At 34.9% G+C, this 17,982-nt stretch overlaps 1 protein-coding gene across 2 annotated transcripts in view; it reads right to left on the bottom strand.

Annotated features, from left to right (window-relative positions):
* LOC128985888 (ATPase WRNIP1-like) overlaps positions 1–17,982 on the bottom strand; it is a 92,930-nt gene that overhangs the window by 12,346 nt on the left and 62,602 nt on the right. Inside the window, exons 8-9 of one of the 2 annotated variants that reach the window (XM_054405854.1) lie at positions 11,714–11,844; positions 8,887–8,975 (exon numbers count right to left, since the gene is read on the bottom strand). The exons of the other annotated variant lie outside the window; for it this stretch is intronic. Coding sequence (XP_054261829.1) covers positions 8,887–8,975; positions 11,714–11,844 — 220 coding nt within the window. Of the gene's footprint in view, positions 1–8,886; positions 8,976–11,713; positions 11,845–17,982 lie in introns of those variants that run through there. 2 annotated transcript variants of the gene reach the window in all.

The raw sequence follows: 17,982 nt of genomic DNA, 5'->3' as shown, positions 1-17,982 counted from the left end.
ATGAAACATATACTGTATTTGCTATTACATTTTTTAGTCCTTGATGCTTTGATAATCATATTAGTTTTGTCTACTGTCTTTAATGCTAAATTATTTGTTTAAAATTTTTTATAGTACCTATAGATCATGGTGGAAGTAAATAAGGTGTGCTACTGCGCATCGTAGCCGGCTGCAGGCGGTGCGGGGGAGGGGTATCGTGACGTCACCTTGGGGGCAAACATGCCTCGCGACCATATTGAGCAGTGACGCCGCTCTAATAAAATTGTAATTTTTAATAGTAAGAACCGATAAAAATTCCTGAAACTTTGCATACTCTTGGACTATTAACATAGGATGCTTATGATTTAAATTTTATTAATTTATTCGAATTAAAAACCATTCAACCACCGATCAAACTTCAAACTTTTTCATACTAACACAAAAAAGTTAGTCGGCTACCAAATCACGTATTATTTGGTCAGGTTTATGAGACCTGCGGGAAAGTTTTAGGGAAAGGTTCTAATTTAACTGTAGTATCGGTTGGATTTCGATAAAAGAATTACTTTTTTAGCTACGAAGAATTATTTCAAGCGGCAACGGAGCGCGCGCTCAGCCGATGCCACCGTTTAATTGGATAATAAGGCCACGCATTTATTATCCAAAACACTGTAGCTACATGTTATAAGGATATACTTTGTATTTTACATTTTATATGAAATATTTAATATTAACACGTGACAGATATAATAAGTTTTACATTAAAATGCGTTGCAACATATTCGTTTTTATACAAATTAACTCTCTCTGATAACAGTTGCCATAAAATTTGTAGGATCGGAAATGAATAACATTTCCTTAACCAAAAACATAGTTTTTTTACATTTTGCAATCTTATAAAAATATTTACGACCTGAAAGTAAACATCTAAAAAATGAAACATTTCATCACCTCTGGCTAAACTTTTTTAAGTTTCTTTAGAAATTTTCTTTGTTTGCCACTAGCAAAATTGCATTCTTAGCCTCCTGTTGATTTGTTGAAGAAAACTAAAATATCGCACGTTTGGTTGCGTTTTCTTATTTTTCGAACTATTACAACAACCGTACACAATGGGTAATTTTTGTAGAAAGATGTGTGCCCTATGGAAAACTGACATCTACTGCAACTCGGTGAACACAGAAACGAAAACAAAACAAACAGCACGTGATCATCCCCCGCACACACCCCCGCACCCGAGCCAAAGTTGCGACATAGATAACAACCCCAGTGAAATAGGATCCTAGCTGTCGAATTAAACTGGAATATCACATTTTATTATCATGGTATTGCAAGAGTGAAACAATTTTATATTTTAACCTGAATATAAATAAAATGTTTAATCACCAACTTATTTTTTAACACAGTACATTTGATTTCATATACTACGTTAAATACATTCCTTTGCGTTAAAGATCATTTATTATTTAAACCACTATTTGCAAACTTTGGTTTCAAACTAATCAACAACGATTTGCAATACTTTAAATGCAATTTGGCATCGTCAACCCTATTCACCGAGGAGACAATATTATATATTCGGGTCGCCGGAATTTTACCCCCCTGGAATTTTACCCCCTGGGCAAAGCTGACGTCACTATGACGTAGTAACCTGAGTGGCCAAAAGTTTGTTCGCGGCCGGAATTTTACCCCCGCGGATTTCGAAGTCTAATGAAAATAGTCAGAGCGTGATTAATTCAATTAGCGATAAAAACCGGAATTTTACCCCCTGTCTATATAACAAGTGTTTAGACAACTGAAATGTTCGGGCCGGATTTTTACCCCCCGGAATTTTACCCCCCGGAATTTTACCCCCGGAATTTTACCCCCCGGAATTTTACCCCCGGATTTTTACCCCCCGGAATTTTACCCCCTGGCCGATTTTAGAAATTGAATGATTGGTTTTATTATTTCTGTTTTTAATTAATTGTAAACATTTCATTATTTAGTGGCCTATCTTTATTTATTTATTTTGTAATCTCAACTAGGGTAAGTCAAACGAATTCGAAAAACAATGTATTGTTTGATAAAAACACGAAAAACAATGTTTTACCATGGTTGTATAATTAATCGTTAAAGAAATATTCGAAACAATTATCATTCAGTTGATTGTATATACGTCATATTAACCAAAAGCTGGCTTCAAAGATCGAATCCTAATACTTGAATCTCAAAATTAAAATTAAAAACATGTTCGATTAGTTAATGTCACAAATAAATTAAGATAGGCTACTTAATAATAAAATGTTTACTATTAAATTAAAACAGAATGAAGATAATTAATCATTCTCACTAATTTTATATCTAGCCAGGGGGTAAAATTCCGGGGGTAAAATCCCGGGGGGTAAAATTCCGGGGGTAAAATTCCGGGGGGTAAAATTCCGGGGGTAAAATTCCGGGGGTAAAATTCCGGGGGGTAAAATTCCGGGGGTAAAATTCCGGGGGGTAAAAATCCGGGCCATACACTCTAGGTTTTTATAATTTGATGTGTTCTGATTAAATTCACAACCGTGAAAATATATTTTTAATTCAGCGTTTAATCCATCGAGCTGATGTCGCGAAACTCACAAGTTCGCGGCCGGAATTTTACCCCCTGGTTTGTGACGTCACGTTTGCCCAGGGGGTAAAATTCCAGGGGGATAAAAATCCGCTACCCCATATATTCTCTGTGAACTATTAAGAAATAACCCATATTCAAACGGGGAAAAACACACTAAAGTCAACAGAACAACAATTCTTCACATAAAAATATAAATATAGGAAAAAATATCAACTATACTATATTCATGAAACTACATTATTTGTTGGATGGCAATGTGTGATTAATACTTGGCAACTGACTCGACTCGCAGCACGCGCTCCGATCACGCGCTCATATAACTTAGCATATCCCAGGAAATAACGCCTCTAACGGTATATAGTTTGAAGGAAAGTTAAATTTGGATCTTTATCTAAAACTTTCCCGCTGGTCAAATGCTTCTTACCAAATAGTACGTGATTTGGTAGCCGACTAACTTTTACATGTTTAGTTTTAAGAAAGGCCAAGTATAAAGAGTGATTTCACGCTTAAGTTTTTAACAATTATTACAAACTATTTTTTCACAACACGCATCGTCCACTTATAATTGATGTCCATGCCAAGTTTCATAATTTTTCCTCAATTCTAACAGTTCAAAATGTTGATGTAAATAGAGCAGTGTCACGCTGAGCTATATACGCGCGCGAAGCGGTGTGCCCCCAAGGTGACGTCACGTCGCGATGCGCAGAACGGTCTCAAACTCGTCCAGCTGAGTAGCACACCTTATTTACTTCCACCATGCCTATAGATATAGTTTATTTAATATTTCAAAAGACTGTATTGATAAGGCACAGCAATATTTCTAAAGTTTATAACAGCTGACTTAGTTTTGCTAATGATTTATTGTGAGTGAAGAAACTGAAGATGGAAGGATTTGAAATTTAATATAAAGAAGAGTGAAATTTAAAAAAATGTTCATTTAAATTTAGTAATTAGTATTTTTGAAACTTCAAAATTGAAATTTAAAATGTTAATAATAAATTAAAAGATATGTAATTAAGGGAGATGAAGGTAAATCATGTATGTCAACATTTTATTCAAAGATTTGGTCAGTTTTTCTCATATCAGCCTACACAAGATTTGAAATTAATCAAAACCAAAATGGTGGTATCAACAACTTACCAGATTTAAGTCATAACTTAAACGTTTCTATTAAGGCCATAAAAGTTTAATTTTGTTTCTAAAAGCGTTTGCGGATGTGTAACTATTATATGCAACAGATGTAAAGATTAAAATGTTTCTATTTTGTGTCCTCCTATTGCAAAGCACGGATATAACAGCTAGTGTATATATATATGAATTTGAACGGATGGTGTTTTTGGCCTCTGGGGACATCAAAACGAAAAAGTGAATCGGTCCCGAATCTAGGTCTTACCATGAGACCTACGGTAATAGCTTATTACCTATATGGGAAATTTTAATACACATGTGTACCGTTATGCCACAGGCTCATTTGAAATCAACCCACGAAGAGGCTGTTATCATAATGGCACAACAGATAATTAGTGATGGATAGTTACCTTGTACAAAACAAATAATGGTAGTATGTGACGATACCAATGCCTTTAATTTGGTTTGGTGGTCTGTGTAGTTGGTTTTGAAGTACTAACAATTACAAAGGTTACTCATACAATTATCCATTGCATTTTATAACTATGTTTACTAATGAATCTGTGTAATACGTCATGGGTATTTATTTACATGTTTTTAGTTATTAATAACTTCAATTTAAAAAATTATGCTAAAACCATGAGGTGAACAAAAATTACTGAAGACATATTTTTAAAAATGTTACGCTCTTCATTTCATGCCTCTTCCCACAAATTTCTAAAACTAACAGTTTTTAAGTATTTAGATTAAAACCAGTTTTGGCCGCCATTAATCCAATATGGCGGCGTTTGCCCAAAGTGGTACCCGACATATTCGTAATCAGTGCAAAAAACTGAATCAGAATCAGTCAAAAAACCTTTGTCCACCCATATTTCCAGGTCATTGTAAATTATAATGGGTCGGCCCCCAGACTAATACCATTGGTGCCATCCCCAGATAGTACTTTTTAGATGGGTAATTTCGTAAAAAAAAACCACAAGCTAAATTGACATTTATTTTACTGTACCTTTAAGTACATATGACCCAGGGGCATAATATACACACAATAAACTCGACAATATATGGGATGATATTCAGGATACAAACGATTTATTAGTCATAAGAACCCTTAAAGTAAATTGCAAAATGACTCAGACAGAGTGAGCTCTTACTTTTATCACAGCTACAATGACAGAGGCATGCGTGAGAGCATCGACACGGTCAAGGTTGTCATTACAGCCACAAAACATACAATGATACACTAAACAGATCTTTGCACTGTGAACTGAATAAACACGCCGTGTATCTAGAGTTGACAGAACAAGTATTTTCAGTTGGCGATACTGCCTTATAGTCCCTGGCAAGCGCATCTCACTCAGGGCCGGATTTAGCATTTTTGCGCCCCTAGGCCCAAATAATTTTCCGCCCCCTAGTCTGGTCACAGTTACTTTCCTTCAAACCTTTATTAAAAACTATATCACGCCCATAGGCCTAAGTTAATTGCTTGAATATTACTCCTCGCCGGAATCATTGCAAGTTTTTTTTTATTGATTGTTTAGCCTTAACAAAATGCCGTCTTAAACACTGTTGGCAATTTTATGCTTTTAATAAATGCTCACGTTTGTGGCAGTGGGACTGAAACAAAACAACTCAAACCACCGAGAATTCCTGAAAAAAAAACCATGGCCATTGATTCAAATTCCAGGCCCAAAAACCTGAACTCCATACAGTATGTGATACCATAGATTAAACATAGGCTACTCCTTTAGTAGATTTGTCATAATTTTGGATTAACTGAAAACAATTCTTGTTATTTAAGGAGTATGTTTTACCTATGTTTAAACCTAGTTTATCCAAAATAAAACGATCTAATCATCAACAATCGTCTCCTGTTTATATTACAAGAAATTAAAACACACATCATAGAACTAACCCTAAAAAAATAGAAAGGAAATTACGTCAAAACTAACGTCCAGTATCACCAACATGAACTAGACATGAACAAATTTTGAATTAACAATGTCATAAGAAGTCGACTTGAGTTATATATAATCTATGGTCGTACTGTATCTAGGTTATATTTCCAAAGCAAAACAGAGCAATACTGCCAACCATACCGATCCTTAGGTCTGAGGAGAAAATGACAGCATTTATGATGGTGCTTTGGAGGGTATTGAATGTTTTTAAAATCTAATGCAAACTGAGATTAATATTTGTTCGTTAAATTTAAACGTAAATTAATCGTTTTAATATTCAACACTACGTATTATATATTTTAACTTGATCCTGCAGATTGTTGTAAACTAATCAAAAGATTAGTTAATAACTTTTATTTTGTGAAGTGAGGGTGGTAACAATGTCTAGCACGCATGTGCCCCTAATCACTATGATCAGTAGTGCCGAGCCCGAGCCTGAGGAAGCCGAGCCAGCATAGTGGCCCAGTGCAGTGGCAATACGATGCGTTAACCCTTGGGCGCTCATCAACGTCAACATCCCTACAGCCTACTCCCGTATAACCATTAACCAATGTTCGTTAGCAATTTTGTAACGAAATTGATGCGTAATTCTGAAAAATATTTTAAATTTCATAACAATAATTTCTTCTTATGAACTTCGGAAGTTTTTTTATCAACTATGACTATTTATTTTTATTTTTAGATAGCCTATAAAAAAATTCCTCTTGGCCGTGCGCCCTCTGGGACCTTGCGCCCATAGGCCCGGGCCTACCGGGCCTATTGGGAAATCCGGCCCTGATCTCACTCCATGATTCCCCCAAATTGTGCCGCGTATTTGTACCCCACCCACATTTCTCAAGTCGACACTGTGACATTACGATCAACTCTCTTGTCTTTGAAGGGGATTCTCTTTTTAATAGTTTAATTTCACAAGTAACCAACAAAACTGACAATAAAATAAATAGTCAACAACGAGGGTTTTCGTACTTGTCTATAAATTTTATTTTTCAACTAACTGCTAGGCTCTCACTTTTTAATTGTTGTTAGGCATATCAACTGTGCTGGCATTGAAATTTGATGATGTCTATCAAGAATCGCCGCAATGAATAACGTAAAGTCTTATATAACTTACAAAAATAAGTTTTAATTTGTCTACCAACTAGTAGGCTTCCACTAAGGTATTTAATATTGTTGTTAGGCATATCAAATGTGCTGACATTAAACTTCGAAGATGCCTATCAAGCTCTCAATTGAAGTGTTATTAACTAAAGTAAAAGTATAATACAACTTATGAAAATAAGTTTTCAATTACCATGACATGTATATCTAATAAATTTAACAGCCTAAATTAACTAATATGTCTGCAAACCTTGAGAGGATATTGATAAATCCAACCAGATTTTTTTATTGATTTTTTAATATAATATGATACTGTATTATTTAATAAATAAATCCTCCGTCAAACACTTTTTAGCGAATTTCCCTATAAGGAAGTAGTTATTACCGTAAGTGGCACCGGTAAGACCTAGGCCCGGGACCAATTTACTTTTTCATGTTGATGTCCCTAGGGGCCAAAAACACTATTCGTACAAATCTTAACAAATTTCCCTATAGGGAAGTATCTATTACCGTAGGTGGCACGGAAAGATCTAGGCCCAGGACCGATTTACTTATTCATTTTGTGTCCCCAGAGGCCAAAAACATCATTCGTTCAAATTTTTATATATGTATATGTATACTAGCTGAACCCGGCAGACATTGTGGCCTTTGACTATTTATAATCCCGCGGGCTTTGCCCCGTTTAACTTCTTAATTTTCAAGATGATCTCGTTCGCATGGCTCAATCACGTCCTGGTTGAAGTTCGTTCGCTACGCTCACTCACCTTTAGATTGGAGCTCGTTCGCTACGCTAACTCGCCTCCAGATTGAAGTTCGTTCGCTACGCTCACTCACCTTTTGGTTGCAAATTTGCTGTTGTCATAAATGTAATAAAAGAAATAATAGTGCTGCACCCTGTTGGTAATCCTTGTAACTTTAATGCTATTGAACATCATAGAACAGAACCAACTTGTTTAATTGAAACTGCTGTTATGATTCATTAATTCCATTTCTCATAAGGTTAACATGGGAAACTCCAGAGCCACTGGGGCGGAGCCGATTGGACGGATCACGAAATTGATGGTGTATAAACCTATTCCATGACATTCTACACGTATGTACCAAGTTTCGTGGCAATCGGTTCAGCGGTGTCTGAGTTTATCACTGCCAAACAAACAAACAAACAAATATATATACAAACATCCTCTTTTATACTTATAGATATCTATGTATGTGTGTGTGTCCATGAACGATATCTTGAATAATTTCTGTCCGATTTTGATTAAATTTGGTTTGAAGGTATAAGGCGGGATAAACTTAAATGAGTTCGCGAACCAGTATGATCAGACCATGGGAACGGGGTTTTTTATGGAGTACAAATTGGTTTTTCTAATTTTTAACCCTCAAAACACAAGTTTTCCCAATTTATCTCTACATCTTTTTGAAAAGCTTAGAAAACAAATAATTTAGTATATTAAAGTGGTTTTGTACGGTTATTGGTTACGGAGAAAATTCGAGAAAATTCAAAAAAATGTTAATTTAAAATTACCATGTTATTCTTATGGAGAATGTTGTAGTTTGCTTGTTTATGGATATATGTTGAAGAAATTTGGTAGATTTATTTATTTTATACTAAGCTATTAATATATTCCAAAAAAGAGACTTTATTAGTTTCCCTGTAGCAGTAAACCTATGTAGTCGTTAAACGTAAATGTTAATTAAATAGATTTAATTGAAAATCAATTCAGGTAACTTAAATGGAAATTCGCTTAGTCGGCAAGTTTGCTGCGGTGGGGGTATTTATATCTTTCCTGCTAATATATTTAAATTTAATGGATTATAAATGCTGGGTCGGTTTTTGCTTATTTTAAAATAAGTATTTTTCACACTATCAATAAGTTTACTTTTTTAAATCCATTACATTACAATTTTACTGAATATAATTTTAAAACATGTTAGTTTTTCCGAAATTGTTTAACAGCGAGAGGGAATACACAAAAAAACCCCAACCTCGTCTACAACCTCCAAGCTAGTCTTGCCTATCTCTCTAGTAATATGAGAAACTATTTTTTTACTAGAAAAGGTAAAAAATTCCACTATAAAACCAACAACTAATATTTTATGTAAGTATAAATAACAATCAAAATGGTTTACTTAGAAAAATGTAACGTTCTCCATTCCCTCAGGCATGTAAGTAAGGTTTGAAGAACTCTTGTCCCTCATGTTGTATCCAGTACCATATCCTGAAACATCAATTTTCATCAAATTGTAATATGTTAGATGTTAGGTATGCTTATTTATTCTTTAACAACATCTTATGATAAAGGTCTAAAGCTAAACGTGCGATTGACATTTTTAAATTATATCTTTTGTATCCTGTGATAAAATTATATTTTTTTTTTTATTGGCTTAAAGAAATAATAAAAAAAACATTCCTATTTATATTTTTATTGTTACTATTTAATTTATAGATAAGATAAGATAAGATTTAAAGATAATTAATAGAACAATGACATTCAAGCCAAAATCTAAAACAAAAATATTTGTTTTATAATCCTAATCAATGTTGAATAGTGTATTGAATTACAACAACATAACACTAACACAATGCATTGTGAGCTTGAGACAAACACTGTTAGTAAATTGATGTCCTTAGAGAAACGCAAACGGCAAAAGGATAAAAGTTCAAATCAATACTCGTGTATCAAATCAATCAATTCTCATGTTTGCCTGCCATGTGGATTGGGTGTTTGGCAGAAAGTTTTGATGGTGAAAGTTACTGCAGTAAACTTGAAGTGTTTTGTTAAAGCAGAGTTTCCCGTTTTATACGTGAAATATGTACTTACACTCAAACCTAATTTTTTATTTCCTAAGATTAGTAGGTATTTTACCAGTAACCAAGAAACAATTGACTAAAAAAAGATTATTTGTAATAAGTTCTTGTGCATGGAAAATTTTTTCAAGTTTTTTACTGCTTTTTTTCTCTGCAGTGTATTTTTTGCGGTTTTATGACGGACTGAGAAGAGACATGATACATACAGCATTTTCAAAGCAGCTGACCAATAAAATGTCTAAACTAGCATTTAATGTTAACATGCTATCTACCTATGCATGTCTTGCAGTTTGTCTGGTGGTGGCAATTTCTAAAACACAAGAAAAAATAGCCATGCAAGATACGTTAAGAGAAGTAGACTTCTTGTTACATAGTAAAAACTTGTTTAGAAGTACACACACTATTTCCTATCTCATAATACTGCATACAATAATCATAACAGTTCATGGTTGCACATGGCAATACAGTTGTATAAGTTATGACATGGTTGGCCAGCTTGCACGGATGACCATAACTATGGCATTGGTGGAATATATGGATTTAGTACTCGGCATTAAAAAAATATTTCAAGAAATAAACAAAAACATAACAAAAAATATCAAGGAAAGCCACAACCGTATTACATTATGGACAGTGACACTGCCTTTGGTTGAGACTTGTTTCCCGCAGCTAAATACTCGTGGTCCTAGCCTATCAGAACTGAATGTGGCCCACTGGACCATCTGTCATATAGTTCGTACCACAAGTAAAATTTATGGCACACAATTACTGAGTATGATGTTTTTCTTTTTTACACATCTGGTGTTCAGCACTTATTTTGTTCTGCTGTTGAGATCACTCAGTAAAACTGATAAGCTGTTGATATTGCACGTTAACTCGTTAGTGAGTTATATAGTGCAGTTGTATATGTTAGTTTGGCCTTGTTCTATGGCTGTCTCGGAGGCCGAAAAATCTGCTGAAATTGTGGGCCGACTCATGCACCATAAAATGAACAAACAAATGTTTATAGAAACTGAGAATTTATTGGCTCAAATATTAAAGAGAGTACCTGAGTTCACGGCACATGGACTACTAACCGTACGTACTTCTGTGGTTATAGCAGTAACAAGTGCTGTCACAACTTACATGGCTATTCTCATGCAGTTTCAAATCTCTGATTCGCCAGTGTAAAAACACCGCTTCTTCACTAAATCAAGTTATATTTTATTGCTAGATATTAATTTATTTGAAAAAGAAACTAACTGTAGTTTTAGGTTTGTGCATTTGAACTGCTTTTGGGGCTTTATGCAGATAAATAACAAATTAAAAACAGAGTGACACAGAGTCTTTTAAAGAACTTCCAATACTCAAGCAATGATAAGAATTGCATAAAAACTTATGAGGTAGGGCCTACTGTAGATAAGAGTGAAAGTAATTACTGCGCCAGATATGTGACTAGCCATTAACGACGTAAATCATGACACAACATATTATCTAGTTAGTGCCTTAGGACATTTTTCCCCATTGTTAACAAAGGCACAACATTTTTCCTCTTACTACAAATACAACATGCTTTGCTTACCATGTGATGTTTCTCTCATACTTGGCCTTAGTATTTCAAAATGTTCATCAAGGATCAACCAGCATAACATTATATTTATAGAACAGAAAAACTAAATAGAAAAAATCTGTTTGTGTTTGATCTGTTGCTGATGATTGAAACTAATTTATTAGGATTAATTTGCCTTTAACTATATGAATATGATTTTTAATGTATTTTGATAATTATTAACTCCAGATTACATTCTAAGTTCATATTGATTTATTACTAGAATTATTCTATAATGAGATATTTGAGTCTTGTCTTATTGGATTTCTTTAAACTCACTTTTTATTGCTTTATTTTCTTTTTAGACAGTATTTTTTTTTTTTCTGAACTGTTTTTCGACCTATAATCCAAGACAGAGACAGAAGTATCCTGTTTCTACACAAGTAATACATTTCTATTAATTAAGTTATTTTTAAAAGTGTTTGACAAAATTGTTATGCACAGAATGAATAGAATAAACAAAATCGTTTTCTAGGGGACAGTACACACATTTTTAAGAACCAGGGCCAGCTTTCAGTATAGGCCACACAATGTAGTACTTACTACAGTAAATGACTCACCTAGTTGTTTCATGAGCTTGGTGGGAGCATTGCGAAGATGGAGAGGCACTGAGGGCAAGGCTCCCTTGTGATTCCTTACACACTGTTTTGCTGCATTAAACGCATCATAAACCACACGAGACTTAGGAGCTCTAAAATTAAAGAAAATTGGTGATAGCTTTGTATTCTACATAAGTAGATCCGTAACAAGTATTTCAGCCCTTTGACCTCCAAAAACCAATAGATCAAACACAAAAGTAACATAAAGAAATGAGTAACATGTGCTGTTGAGAGAGTGAAGTTTAAATCTAAGTTCAACTTTGGGTTGACCAGTGTTGTTAGTGCAGTGGAGCAGAATATTGGGTCTAATTAATAACTAGACTACCAAACAATTGTACTCTCAGGATTCTTTAAATAATGAAGATAAATAATTCTTGAAACTATGCAACATTGTCAAAGAAATAGGAAGAGACCTTCCAGATAGATCAGACCTGTGTGAAATAAGCTGCAGCACATACATAGAATTGCTATTGCACAAAGCTTCTACAAAGATAGTACGATTGAAAATCATGATTTTGAAATGAAATGAAATGAAAATCCTTCTTTATTGAGGTGAACTTAGGACCTCATGGTCCTTTCTTACAGTTAACCTCTAAATAATAATAGTAATAACAATAATACATGATGTGAACAAAAGTAAAATACACATTTCGTAACATAATTAATAATAAACAACATAACATACATTTCTTTTCCTAGCATACAGTCACACACACATACACTCTTTGCAGCAGCTAAGCCTAACGCACGCCATCCCGCCACGCCACTACCATCCGGTTGAGATAATATTCTTTCAGTGTCGCCTTCAGTCGGGATCGGTTTTCTATGGCTTTAATGGCATCGGGTATAGAGTTCCATAGGCGGAATGCTGTGACTACAAATGATTTATTATAAATAGTTGTTCTGTGACGAGGAATGCGCATTTGCGCAACATAGACGAGCCAGAGCGAGTATCCCTTGCACCTCTTTCATTCAAAAATTCATAATTCTTTGCAATGTAATTTGGAATTCCAAGATTGATAGCCGAATGAGTGATTGAAAGTATTCGGAGTTTTCTGAGGTCATCTAATTTCAAAATTGATTCATTTATGTAATAAGGTGTGACGTGGTCGTCCTGCCTAAGGTCAAACAGAAATCTAATACAATAATTTTGTGCACGTTGTAGTTTTGTTGCCAAAGCCACAGTCATATCATTAACCGCAGTGTTGCAGTAATTGAAGTGTGGAAACACAAGTGATTTGACCAGTAAGAGTTTAATGTGAAAAGGAAGGAGTCGTTGCATCTTCTTCATTGTGTGAATGGCGGCAAATACTCTTTTACAAGTATCTACCACCGCGTCAGTCCAGTCTAATGTACGGTTCATCAGCAATCCAAAACTTTTGATTTTGTTTTAATATTGCAAAGTAATTCCATTTACAGTGAGTTTTGGTAAATTGTCTTCTTCAAGTTTGTTTAGTAACCGTAAGTGACCTATAATGATTGGTTTTGTTTTCTCAGGATTGAGTCTAAGTCCATTCTGTGCATTTTGCAATCACGGGAGACAAATAATTTTGTTTTTCATATCACGTGAACGCAGGAAATGTTGATATCTCCAAGGTCAAAGGAGGTGTTCTCAAAGGCTTCACAAAGATAGGGAACTATGCACCTATTCTGTATGTATCACCGCATGTAAAAAATGTTAAGTGCAAATTAAATATGTCTACGTCTATGATGCTGTCTTTGCAACCGCTGAAGATGTTCACAATGTTGCTGTGAACTCAGGAAATTATCACGATATCACAAGAACATGGTCGTTGGAAACAGTGAAGTCTCCAAGATCGCGGAAGAAGTTTACGTTTCTGCTGCAACTGCGTAAGATGTTCACAAAAGCTATAGTAGCAGGAGACGTTCATGAGTTTGAGGCGACCATGGGAAACACTTACGATTTCACCGTGATTGTGAGAGATAATGACCGATTAAAAATTTAAAAACCGATTGTAGTATGGCAATTAATATTTTGAAAAATCAATACCTACCAATTCAACCTTATTTTGGCGTTAGACCCAAAGGTAACTTATTTACCCAACACGACTGAAGGTAAAAGTTTATAGTCTGGAAAAACCTAATGTTAAGAGTCTTCATCACCCTAGGTGTAGTTCCGTTTTGGGGTTGATAGCCTTGGGGGGAAGGTGATGTGGACGGGCGGGTAGCGCGGGGTCATTATGCGCGCCTTTCTGAAAACATCGTGTAAACAAACTACTACTAAAAACACGACTCCGCACCTACGCACGCGCAGCGGCAAACTTATCTACCGTTGGACATTGACTAAGGAAATAAAATGTTTCCCTTGTCTGTGCCTTGGACATCGAGCAGTACGAGCCAGGGCTAGAGATATACATGTATGTATATATGTATATGTATATCTCTAGCCCTGAGTACGAGCACAGAACATATCGATCTTACATCACTGGCTGTGAGGAGCCCTTGTGGCAAGCGCAACTAATTAAATGTTTGTTAATATTAATAATATGAGTAACATTATGCCTTGGCATTATGGATATTTCCATTAATACAATGACCTTCTAAACTAGCTTTTAAATTTTTTCTAGGAAAACTTTATAATTTTAATAATGTACGTTTGTACCATGACTTAGCTATGCAATATGTATTGTCAATTTTAGCTAAATAAAATGATTTGATTTGATTTGATTTGATTCTAGCGAATGCCGTTTCGACTGTCTTATTAATTGTTATAGAGGAGCTAATTTTTTCACCACACTATGATGTTTTTAGCTGTTTTAAATAAGTTAATTGGTGGCTGAAAATTACGTTTTGCTGGACATGCCAGCTGTCATCGTCATTTGGGGACCGAGCAGGTTTTTATATCGCTAGGGCCGCAAAATCAGCTGCCCGCTTGCTTTCTTAAAACATGAATGCATATTCAAGACACAATAAGTATCCATAGCATTGCGATTTTTGTTTATTGTCACCGCTGCCTAACAACTGTTATTATTATTTTTGCTGATTACTCAAATTATTTCTTCACATAACCTTAAAGTTATAGTTGTGTTGACTATCAGTGTGCATTATTATTGTGGTGCATGGTGGTAATAGGGTATAGTGTGGTGAAAAATAGCGTTTGTACCACGGACCGAAATGGTTTTACAGCTCTCGATCGTTTTAAGTTCGAAACGACTATCTGGAGCCGGCAAAACCTAATTTTCGGCCCTAGGTACGTAATATACTATATTTGCATATGATTACATAGAATAAAACGATGGAAATTTTAATTTGATCCGTGTTTTTCTAAGTAGCTTAGTAACTTTTCTTAGTTCCAAACTTTTCTAAACAGTAGTAAAAGCACAGAAAACATACTACTATAACCGGTTAGTAGTAGTTTTCTGTGGTAAAAGTGAGATTGTAGGCAGAATCTGCCCGCACGACGCGACGTGGCGTGGCAGCCCCTCTCATATAACATTACAACCAAACTACATCGACATTTCGTACTTCCGCTGTAATCGCTGTAGTTGAGCACTAAATGAATGAAAATGTCGAGCAAAATCAGTTGAAAAATGTACGCACAAAACTGCCAAACAAATAGGCATTCTGTTTCTGTGAACCAAATATATCATTGGCATTAGATACAGCAAGTAGACATTTAATTTAGGGTAACCAGATGAATCATAGACTTTGGTTCCTTCAAGTAGACAATTCATTTACGTGAACCTGCGTTTAAAATTGACTTTGGATACTGCAAATAGACATTCCATTTATGTAAACCAAATATACCATTTACTTTGGATACTGCAAGTATATATATCTCATTTACGAGAAATAGATGTATCATTGACTTTAGAAGAATATTGCATCAATGCTAACTCCGCTCAATATTGCAAGCAGACAACTGCATTGTACACCTAGTATATAAGTAGATTTCTACCTTATTGCAGTGGTACCACCCGCTTTTTAGGATATCTATATATATAAAAGGCAAAGCCCTCACTGACTCACTCACTCACTCATCACTAATTCTCTTACTTCCTATTTACCTAGGAGGCTGAAATTCGGTACACTGATTCTTTAGGCATTAAATAGGAAAACTAAGTAGTTTTGATTCTGATCGGACTCTCGGGCTCCACCCCAGTGGCTCTGGAGTTTCCCATGTTAACCTTATGAGTACTCATATTTAAATGGAATTAAAGAATCTTAACAGCTGGTTCAACTAAACAAGTTGATTCTGTGATGTTCAATAGCATTAAAGGTACAAGGATTACCAACAGGGTGCAGCACTATTATTTTTTTTAATTTATGACGACAGCTAATTTGCAACCCAAAGGTGAGTGAGCGTAGCGAACGAGCTAACCTGAAGGCAAGTGAACGCAGCGAACGAGCTCCAACGTAAAGGTGAGTGAGCGTAGCGAACGAACTTCAACCAGGACGTGCGAACGAGCTCACTTATGAAGTTAAACGGGGCAAAGCCCGAGGGTACAGCTAGTTTTCAATAAATTTATACATAGTACCAATTTATAGGAAATTATATTTTCTTTCAGAATATCACCTCACTTTACTCGGTTTCCCCCATCATAAAAAAAAAAATATTTTGCAAAATAGTAACAACAAAAACAAATCAAGCCCTGCACACACCGATACTCCGTGCGATACTGGAACGGGCGCGATACTTTTTCTTGGAAATTGTTTTGCGATACCAGTGGTCCGTGCGATACCCTGGTGGCCTATGGAGCCGCACAAACCAGAGCGAACCACGAAACGCGATACCGAGACGAATGCGATACCGTAGCAACAGTATCGCGGTAATCAATCAATTTTTACGTGTTCGTAAACTGGCAGAGCGACAATTGTAATAGTTGCAGTCGTAAAACACGTTTTATTCACTGAAATATATAATTATCCATATAATAAAGTATCTCCTTCATAGGTGCATGAAATTTTGCGCATTTTTTGTCACTGAATTATTTTCTATTACACCACTGGTGCTGAAGTTATCATCTGTTATTTTTCGACTTTCTGAATATTTAGTCGAACTAACGAACCTCAATCTCTGTTGACCAATAACTAACAAGTCGAGTTTTGCTGTGATTTTAATTTATCAGTTTGCATCGTTAATGAATGTTGTAAATTTGTAAGTTTTTAGTTTAAATATTATTTATCGTGCCACTACTGAAATGTGACATTCCTTTTAGAAACTTGAGACACTATTACTAGCCGGTTTTTGTAAACTGTCTACCAACAACGAATATTGCGGGTTTGATTGTGACTTTTGACTTTATCAATTTGATTCATATTTATTAGTCGTAAATTTGTACATATTTAGTTTGTTATTATTTCTTGTGCATATACTTACTAAATTTGAGGTTTGGGACATTACGTTTAGCCTGTTTTTTAAACATTTCCTCATAGTGAACAAACGTTGAAAAGTAATATATATGTTTAAGTAGAAAATAATTTCTAGAAAAATACAAAGATTTATAAAATTCATGAAATATTTATTTTAATGATAATTTTCCATGAACAACTCTTACTGTACCTCATTTTATCTCAAAATGTTATTGCCTTTACAAAAATATTATGTACTTTTACACATATCATTAGAAGATATTTATTTGGGCTTTGTTTGAATTTTATAGCACAAAATCTAGATATGCCATTTTTTCGTTTTTATGTAATAACTTTCTAAAACAATATGGTAATTTGAATCTTTTTACATTTATATTTAGGGAAATTCGTTCCAAACATTTTGTATATCTTGAATTTCACATAGGAAATTTTTTGGGTCATGCAAAAGCTTAACTTTAATCAAAATTAAAAAAAAATTTCTTTCAAATGTCAGTTCAAAACTGTTTTGAATATTTATTCGGTTGCAAATTTTAAATTCTTCATGTCATTACGAACAGTTTAAGTATACGGTTCAATTGTTTTGCTCTGTTGGTTTAGATCTTATGAATTTTTGAAAATAAATCGCCAAAAATGCCTTACCTCTACAGAGTTTGCCCATTTGTTGTACCAAGTTGCATAAAATGTAATGTGTAGCAGTTAGTTGTTGATCAGAGTCCTGTGGACAGCGACAGGTTGCGACGCTTCGGTGACTCATCTACCGTCTGAGCCAAGTTTTGTAAAAGGCTAGTAGCGCAGTAGCCTCCCTTCGGCAGACCGGCGTTTGCGACAAAACATGCTAATTTCGTCCCCCGTTTCGGATGCTGTTTACCAACAGATTTTGTTGAAACTTTGTAACA

Source organism: Macrosteles quadrilineatus, unplaced genomic scaffold (assembly GCF_028750875.1).
Source record: "Macrosteles quadrilineatus isolate MER2022 unplaced genomic scaffold, UCM_ALF_1.0 Scaffold_2__2_contigs__length_208266976, whole genome shotgun sequence".
Taxonomy (NCBI): Eukaryota; Metazoa; Arthropoda; class Insecta; order Hemiptera; family Cicadellidae; genus Macrosteles; species Macrosteles quadrilineatus.
Note: the sequence above shows the minus strand (reverse complement) of the source record. Positions and strands in the feature narration are given on the sequence as shown.